Here is a 9,671-nt window from a genome sequence, read left to right as displayed (position 1 = left end):
ACCAAATGATTTTGGATAAAACACTCTTTCATAAGATGTATAATAATGCACTGTTTATAGATGATTTAAAAAATAATAAGCAATTTTCTAGGTCTAAACTTTTTTTTGACTCACACTGTAGATAATAATTATAAACGTACATGTTGTATTAACGTGACATCTTTCATAACCAGTAATGGTAGATTTACAACAAAAACTAGTATACTACCCTAACGCTAACCCGAACCATGAATCCCAAACACTGTAACTATATGATTAAACTAATGATTAATGATAAGTTATTAGGAAGCATTTCGGTTTCCTCCGCCTACAAGCATAGAGGACAGTAATTACATTATTCATTCGTTAACAGGACACAAAATGTCTTGCTAATGACCATGTTCACTTAATTACTCATTTTTAAAACTACTTATGTCAGTGTAATGACGCTGTAAGATGTGTATAAATACATATTTCTGCCGAATAATAAATACAATTTATTGTCCAAGTTTTCGAAACACAACTCGTCCCTTCGTTACAAAGGTTCGTATTAAAGAGAGGGAGAGAGAGAGGGGCATTGTAGTATTATCCCACGTACCAGCGTTTGTAGAGACTAGATGCATTTTCACTGCAACATCAAATCGTCGATTTGTCTCACATTACCGTGTTTCCGGCGAACAGGATGAAGAACGAAATAGAAAAATCAATTTCCAATGTTTTTGTTCTTTTAACTTTCAAGTTTCACCGATTTTCGCAGTGTAAATGGAAAATTCGGGAACAAATGATGATTATTTTCATTTGTTCAGGATAGAATTTAACTGTCCTTGCCAAGGCTGTTCATATACGTATTGGTAGATGCATAAACCCCTAACACAAAATACGGATATATCGCATTATGATCGCATGCAATTTGTGTATAATAACGGATTTATATCCTCCCTCTGTCGTTCCGTAGCGCCTTCGGGCACAATGGGAGAAGAAGAACAACGTGTGCGTTAAGGATGAAACAACATTCACTATGAGGAAAATCGGCCAGGATGCCGAAGTCACATGTGAGATGCTATTTGTGAAAGGAAATCCCGAACCTCGTGCATCGGTAGGTACAGTCATTTTACAAGGCATATTGGTGCATTATAGGGCAATCTCAGTATCCAACATCTATAATAAGCTCGTTTGTATGGAATCAGACCAATACGAGGAGCATAATGGCGCTAGTTATCAATAAATTGGACCTTTAATAAGATAGACCATAGGGCGAGCCGATTTTAACGCTTGTCTTGTACTCCACATGTTGTGACTACCTGAAACTTATCTAAGAAATAAGCATTATATTTTTAGGAAATAAATTTGTTAGTTCCCACACTGGGAGTTGGGTCATTGTTTAATATTTTGATAAAAAAGGGTTAATATTATTGCAATAAAATCGTCCAATTAAATCGCGTAATTAATCCACTTACGTTGCTAAGACTATAAACTCATCTGATTGGCCCATCAGATTGACAAAATGACAGATTATCGCTAGTCCGCCAATCAGAAAAGTTGTATTAACCGGCTTTGGTACTGCGTTTTTGCGAGTCACGTGTACATACAGGCGCTTTGTTTGCCGTAATCATGTCTGTCGGTGCAAAATCTTATCGAAATTCGTCAAAAAATCGATGTTTTGCTCATTGCTCTAGTGTTTCCGAAGATCTCAAACCTTTCACGACTACACGGTGGAACACATTTGTAAGCAGTGTGAATATTTGGAAAGATTTAGTGGGGTATCAGGCTGATATAGCGAGAGCCTTTTTACGCGAAGTTGGACCTGATGCACTGGTCGATACTGCTGTAGGCTTACCAGTACCAGAAAGTGGTGGATATCACCCGACGTGCTATCGCTATTTCACAGATTCATCCAAGCAAGAGAGAGGGAAACTCAACAAAGACAAACAAAAAACAGACGCTGCATCATGTCAAACTTTAGGTAAGCCATACATTTAACTTAACTTGCGCGAATTCTTTTCATTCAAAATTTTGTTCACAACTGTGAGTGTGAGTGTGACCATTTTTGACCCGTGACTCCGGCGTGGAGAAACCCTACTCTACAGACTAACACATCAAAATTCATCTAAAACTTCCACAGTTGCTCAAATAACGGTCATGATTTAAAAGTCGTTATCTTTCTTATCTGTTTCGTGTCAATTTTAAATCTTTTTTTTTTAATAGTAGACTATATTTCCGAGGCTCAGGCCTAGGCTAGACCTCTACACGTTTTCACAGTCACTGCCACTGGTTTGAACAAGAAGACGGTCTAGATTTTAGAGTATCTCCACGCCGGAGTTACGGGTCAAAAATGTTCACAGTTGTAAACAAGCACAGAGCTAGGTCTAATTTAGTCTTGCACTTAATTTGCAGCTAAAAATAAATCGATTCTAGACCTAGGCCTATAACAAAAAGTGTTCAATAGCCTAGAAATCTAGACTTAGTTTTTTAGCTATAACTGGGCTTGGCCATTTTTTTTTTTTTTTTTTTTTTTTTTTTTTGGGGGGGGCAATTTTAACTTTCGATTGATTTGAATACTTTGAACACCTTAACATTTTATTTGTGATTAAATTTAAATGGGATGTTCACATGCAAATGCATTATAAATATAATTTCTTGGTTTTCTGACGGCTTTTGTCTAAAAAGCCGTCAGTCAGCGAAGCTATGGCAAATTTTTTTGGGGGGCAATTTTTAACCTTTGATTGCTTTGTATTTGAACACATTAAAATTTTATTTGTGCTTAAATTTAAATCATAAATGGAATGTTCACATACAAATGCATTATAATACAATGTCTTAGTTTTCTGACGGCTTTTGTCTAAAAAGCCGTCAGACAGCGAAGCTATGGCCATTTTTTTTTTAATTTTTTTTTTTTTTTGGGGGGGGGGGCAATTTTAACCTTCAATTTAACCTTAGATTGCTTCGTAGCACTACTTCGAACACCTTAACATTTTATTTGTGCTTAAATTTAAATGGGATGTTCAAATACAAATGATTATAATATAATGTCTTAGTTTTCTGACGGCTTTTGTCTAAAAAGCCGTCAGACAGCGAAGCTATGGCCATTTTTTTTTTTAATTTTTTTTTTTTTTTTTTTTTTGGGGGGGGGGCAATTTTAACCTTCAATTTAACCTTTGATTGCTTCGTAGCACTACTTCGAACACCTTAACATTTTATTTGTGCTTAAATTTAAATGGGATGTTCAAATACAAATGATTATAATATAATGTCTTAGTTTTCTGACGGCTTTTGTCTAAAAAGCCGTCAGACAGCGAAGCTATGGCCAATTTTTTTTTGTGGCAATTTTAACCTTTGATTACTTTGAACACATTACAATTTTAATTGTGCTTAAATTTAAATGGGATGTTCACATACAAATGCATTATAATATAATGTCTTAGTGTCTAATTTCTTTCTCCTTGTGCTTAACTCTGTCCAATACAGCCTGTTTTTTTAACTTTACAAGTACAGTTTTGAATACAGCTGATATTTGTTAAATCAATAAATTATATTTTTACTGTTATGACTATGAATTTTTATTTAACCTGCTTGCATAATTGTTCAAACATTATTTGAATTGTGAAAATCACCCATTTCTCTCAATTTTCATTTATTTGTACAGAATTGGAGCCTTCTACGTCAAGTGCAGGCGGTCAAGCTCCAGGTCCGTCCTCAGCCTCAGCAATAAGACGCTTACGGTCAAACTCCAGTGTTGCTGGTGCTTCAAAGCAGCCCTCTGTCTCTGCCCACATTCTACCAAAGATTTGCATCATCTGTCGACAAAATAAAACTCATAAGGACTCTGAGGGGAAGAAAAAGAAGGAACCATTAATGCTGTGTCAACAGCCAGATGGTGGAAAAGTAGCAACAGCTGCTAAAGACAAGAAGGACGACCACATTCTTCTTCAGATCCAGGACAGAGACTGTGTAGCAATAGAGGTCAGGTATCATCGCAGTTGTTTCAGGAGCTATACTGTCTACCAATCAAGGAAAAGTGTTGAGCCCATCAAGGAGCAGAAGTATGGAAAGGCATTCCTTACATTTTGCAGTTATGTTGTAGACAAGAAGATCATACAAGAGAAGCAAATATATAGAATGACAGCACTGAGAAGATTGTTTGTAAAAGCTGTTAAAGATGTTGAGTCTAAAGATGCATCAAATTACAAGACCTACAGCCTAAAACAACGCCTGAAACGAAAGTATCCACAACTCTGCTTTCTTCAGCCTAAGAAGAGGTATGCAAGTGAAATGGTGTATGTCGAGACGCTATCAACTGAAGACCTTGTGCCAGGAGCAGTTGGTTCTGAAGGAGAAGAAACAGACACCACCACTGATACAGACGCCCTATCTGATACTGACACAGACATCACAGACGTTGATGAAAGCATAGAACCTCCAACGAAGCGACAAAAGGGCGGGAATGGTAGACGATCCAAACCTCCAATGGCCTCACTTCGAGATCGCTACGCCTCTGCACTGGACCTAAAGGACGATGTCATGCAGACCAGGACCAGTCTACCATGGCCTCCAACATCATCTGATTTAACATTGGATTCTGCACGCACAATAGTATCCACCAAGCTGTACAATTTTCTAGCATGGGTTGTAGGTGCTTCTGAGGATCCAGAAGAAGAGGAGAAAGTCAAGATAGGAGCAGCAGAAGATCGTCGTATCCTTACAATTTGTCAAGATATTATCTACATGGCTACAAAGGGGAGGAAGATGATGCCCAAGCATACATCTCTATCAATGGCAATGCGTCATTTGAGTGGTTCATCACAGCTGATTGGGCTACTTAACGGTTTTGGATATTGTGTGTCGCACACTAATGTTTTGGAGCATGATACGGCTCTAGGGCTGCAGGAGATAGAGAAAGGTTCAAGTAAGCTTCCGTCCAGTCTGGAAAAGTCATCCTACACTACTTTAGTCTGGGACAATAACGACTTCGGGGAAAGAACACTTTCAGGAAAAGGGACGACACATAATACCAATGGGATAGCTGTACAACATGCACATCTTGCTGCTGTAATCCCTCAAGCTTTACCAGCTCAGAGTATGAAGAAGACAAGACAACGATCTTTGCCTGCACCTGCTACAATACTGGTGAGATTCACTGGCCAGAGGAAGTCATCGCCAGAGGCATTTGATGATTCTGTGGCGCTTGAGATGAGTCAGTACGATGATGTTCTACATTCTAACAAAGAAAAGGATGCAGCCTTCTATGTTGCAAAATCGTCACAGGAACGACTACTGCCATCTTGGACTGGATTTAATCAACTGCTTTCGTCCAATATCCCTCCTAAGGCAACAATAGCTTACTTGCCAGTGATAGATGCAAGCCCAACAGATTTTAACACCGTCCATACAGTACTACACCGAAGTCTGGAGATAGCAGATCAGTTGGCACTTCCAGCCATTGTGATAGTGGTTGATCAGGCCATTTATTGCAAAGCTCAAACAATTCGCTGGCAAGAACCAACATTTCTGAAGAAGATAGTCATTCGACTAGGGGCTTTCCACACAACAATGACGGCACTCGCTTGTATTGGAAAGCGATTTCAGGAGGCAGGACTGCAAGATATTCTTATTGAGGCAGGTGTTGTAGCTACAGGCTCAGTGACTGGTGTGATGAATGGCCACAACTACAATAGAAGTATCAGATGCCATAAGCTTATGGCCGAAGCACTTCATCGCTTGCGCTGGCAGAGCTTCATGGGTTCCTTGGAAGAGGAGAGGCAGCATCAGTACAGAGAAGTAGTGGCATCTCTACAGGGATCATTTCCAAGTGAATTCACCAACCAAGTTCAAGGAGAGTTGTACCAAGCAATGGTCAAGGAGTACAAAGATTTCATTGAAGAAGGAAAGAAGGATGCTACTTTCACATTTTGGTCTTCCTATCTAGATTTGGTTGGAAATATCCTCCTGTTCATACGTGCAACACGAGAAGGAGATTGGCAACTGCATCTTGCTTCAGTCAGAGCCCTGCTTCCTTGGATGTTTGCCTATGACAGAACAAATTATGCACGGTACCTGCCAGTTTATTGGATCGAGATGAGCCAACTTCCAACCACTCATCCATACATTTACAACGAGTTGATGAAGGGTCACTTTGGAGTGCAACGCCAAGACAGTCATGGGTTTGCTCAGGTAGCATGTGACATGACTATTGAGCAGACAGTCAATAGGGATACGAAGACCAGCGGCGGTGTAAAAGGGTTCTCTAACAACCAAGGGGCGACAAACCGCTGGGTCAGAGGCCACCACGAGAGAGCCCTGATCACAAGACAGTGTGAAGTGATGGCTGGAAAGGGCGAGAAGTCTTCAAAAAGAGTAGACTTAACAAAAAGCAGAATGACAAGGGACCAGCAGGATGTAGCCAATATCATGAGTACCATCAACAGCATGACAAATCCCTTTGTGGTCGATCGAGAGACAGATGCTGATGATCTTGTGCATCTCTCATCAGGCATTGTTGCGTCAGTCAGTGTGTGCTCAGATCTTCTGAAAGCAGGCGAGAAGGGGGACAAAGCATTCATCAACTTTGCCAAAACCAGACTACAAGGAGATACCGATCTTAACAAGACCATCACCAAGATGAAACTTAAGACATTTGCCGATTCTGACAAGGCAAAAGTCAACATTAAAGGGAGAGAAGTTGTGCTTAAGAGCGCCCGGGAGTTACTGGCAAGGCTCATCATCATAGGCCGTGTACGCAAAGTTGACCAACGCAAGATGCTCAGTTACTCCTTAAGCACATACCCACCAGCCATTTGTAAAGAAGATGGATGTTTGGTCAAGAACAACAAGGCTGCCCTCCTTCACCAGTTGGAAAATTTGCCAGAGTCATCCCCAACAGTGGATCGACTGCTGGAGTCAGTATGGATTGTTGATGGTATGGCATTGCTTCAAGGCCTAATACCAAGTCGGATGCCTGCTACCATGGGACAGTTGGCCAAGAAAATCCTGAAGGATGTAGTCTACCTAGCCAGAAACTCCAGTTCTGATCAAGTCCACTTTGTCACGGACACATACCCACCTGTCAGCATCAAAGGTGCAGAGAGAAAAAGGCGTGCTGCAAGTGGGTCGCAGCGTATAAAGATTACAAACCAAGACCAACCCGTTCCAAAGCAATGGAAGAAATTCTTAGCAAATGGCTTCAATAAGCAACACTTTGCCAAGTTTTTATATGAGTCGTGGAGTGCTTGTGGTGAGGATGAATTCAAGGGAGTTGATGTATATCTGGCTCATTCTGAAGAATGCCACAAGTTATCTTGTCGTAGTGGTACCACGGTCAGTGAAGCGATTCCAGAGCTATACACTACTCAAGAGGAAGCCGACACGAGGATGATGCTACACGCAAAGTACATCAGCAACATGGGTAGGAAGGACATCATCATTAAGAGCCCGGACACTGACGTATTCGTCATTGGCATTGGCATAGCTGCCCAACTTGAGGGTTCCAAGTTGTATTTCCATACTGGCAAGCAAGATAAGGAACGGACAATCAATTTGAACGCCATTCAATGTCATCTTGGAGATCAAGTCAGCGATGCAATCGTAGGCCTGCACCCATTCACAGGTTGTGATTCCGTCAGTGCTTTGTATGGACGGGGGAAGACTAAGCCCTTTACGCTGATGTCGCAGACTACAAAGTTTATCAAGGCATTTCAGGAGCTTGGGAAAGCATTCACCCTTACTGATGACCTGGTTTCTACTCTGGAGGAGTTTGTTTGCAAGTTGTATGGGATGAAGGAAATCAGTAAGGTGAATGAAGCAAGATATGCTTTTTTTTCCATGGCGACGAGACAAGAAGACATTATGCCACCAAACAAGGATGCCCTCATGAAGCACATCCAAAGGGCCAACTATCAAACTGCTATTTGGAGGCGCTGCCTTGAGAGCCAGCCAGATGTTCCGTCACCAGTTGGGCGAGGTTGGCAATCGGTCGATGGAGGGCTTCGAATAGACTGGATGGATATGCAACCTGCTCAACAGAGCATCCTTGAACTTACTTCATGCAAGTGCAAAAAGTCCAAATGTAAAGTCACAGGAGTAGATGCCCAGTGTTGTGCGCCTTTGGGCCTTCCCTGCACAGAACTGTGTGAGTGCAAGAACTGCGACAACATGGCTGTGCCAGGTGAGGAACCAATCATTGGAGAAGAAGAAGAAGCAGAAGCTGATGAAGGTGACAACTGTGACGATGAGGAGAACTTTGAAGAAGAGGAGTTATTTTAACATGTTCAGGTAGGTAGCAAAAACTCATATATCCCATAAATAATAAATAATTATCATCTAGTAAGAACAGTCAGGCTTTGTGCTAAGCAACCAACTTGAAGTTGAAAAACATTGTTTTAAGTTTAACTCTATTAGCCAGCGAAATGTTTATGCAAGTCCATAGTAACTAAACCATGCACATCCAGCAGGCACAAGAGTATCGGAAGTGTACTTACCTGTAAGTGTAGTGCTTGTTTCGATTGTGATTCAGGATTCAAAGCCTGATCCAGTTAAAGGTTTGAACGTAACACGTAACACGAAGGCGAATAATGCAGCATGTTAAAACTATAAATAATAAATGTTTTAAGTTGGCCCAATATCTTGCATTCTTATCATTTCCTTTACTATTTTGTCTTTATAGCCTAAGATGATGACATGAGAACCAGGTCCCAACATTTCCCAGCACTACAACATGCGCTACCAAGTCCCAACAGCTCCCAGCACTACAACATGTGCTATGAGAACCAGTCCCCAGCATTATAACATATGCTATGAGAACCAGGTCCCAACAGCTCCCAGCACTTCAACATGCGCTATGAGAACCAGGTCCCAACAGCTCCCAGCACTACAACATGCGCTATGAGAACCAGGTCCCAACAGCTCTCAGCACTACAACATGTGCTATGAGAACCAAGTCCCAACAGCTCCCAGCAGCATGGATCGGCCGTAATTACCACCGGTGACATGAAAGAAGTATGTATTGTTTTTGTACTGTAATATTCATTGTTTGTAAATGAACTTCGTAATTCAGAATAATTGTTAAATCAATACAGGCTTTGTTGCAGAAAAATGACAAATTTACATATTTTTAGCTTAAAATGTCATTTTCATTCAAATTTCATCAACTATACAGTGTATTGTGAAATGCTGCACAGTTCACCTTTACATTAGAATACTGCAGCATGTTAAAAGTATGAATAATTCTTTTAAAATTAGCCCAATATCTTATATTCTTATCATTTTCTTTACTATTTTGTCTTTATAGCCTAAAGATGATGACATGAGAACCATGCAGGTCCCCACAGCTCCCAGCACTACAACATGCACTATCAGAACCAAGTCCCAACAGCTCCCAGCACTACAACATGTGCTATGAGAACCAAGTCCCCAGCATTATAACGTATGCTATGAGAACCAGGTCCCAACAGCTCCCAGCACTTCAACATGCACTATGAGAACCAAGTCCCAACAGCTCCCAGCAGCATGGATCGGCCGTAATTACCACCGGTGACATGAAAGAAGTATGTATTGTTTTTGTACTGTACTATTCATTGTTTGTAAATGAACTTCGTAATTCAGAATAATTGTTAAATCAATACAGGCTTTGTTGCAGAAAAATGACAAATTTACATATTTTTAGCTTAAAATGTCATTTTCATTCAAATTTCATCAACTAT

The 9,671-nt window shown here is 40.6% G+C and overlaps 1 protein-coding gene across 1 annotated transcript; it reads left to right on the top strand.

The window, feature by feature from the left end:
* Nucleotides 1-1,590: 1,590 nt before the first annotated feature.
* On the top strand, nucleotides 1,591-9,380 carry LOC100891119. Its single transcript, XM_030993816.1, has 3 exons — nucleotides 1,591-1,942; nucleotides 3,623-8,244; nucleotides 9,260-9,380. Exons 1-2 carry the CDS (start codon nucleotides 1,591-1,593, stop codon nucleotides 8,233-8,235), a joined length of 4,965 nt encoding a protein of 1,654 aa, XP_030849676.1. The 3' UTR covers nucleotides 8,236-8,244; nucleotides 9,260-9,380.
* Nucleotides 9,381-9,671: the final 291 nt, after the last annotated feature.

This window comes from Strongylocentrotus purpuratus, unplaced genomic scaffold (genome assembly GCF_000002235.5).
Source record: "Strongylocentrotus purpuratus isolate Spur 01 unplaced genomic scaffold, Spur_5.0 spur5_scaffold_20, whole genome shotgun sequence".
NCBI classification, from domain to species: domain Eukaryota; kingdom Metazoa; phylum Echinodermata; class Echinoidea; order Camarodonta; family Strongylocentrotidae; genus Strongylocentrotus; species Strongylocentrotus purpuratus.
This window is presented reverse-complemented; position numbering and strand designations above follow the sequence as displayed.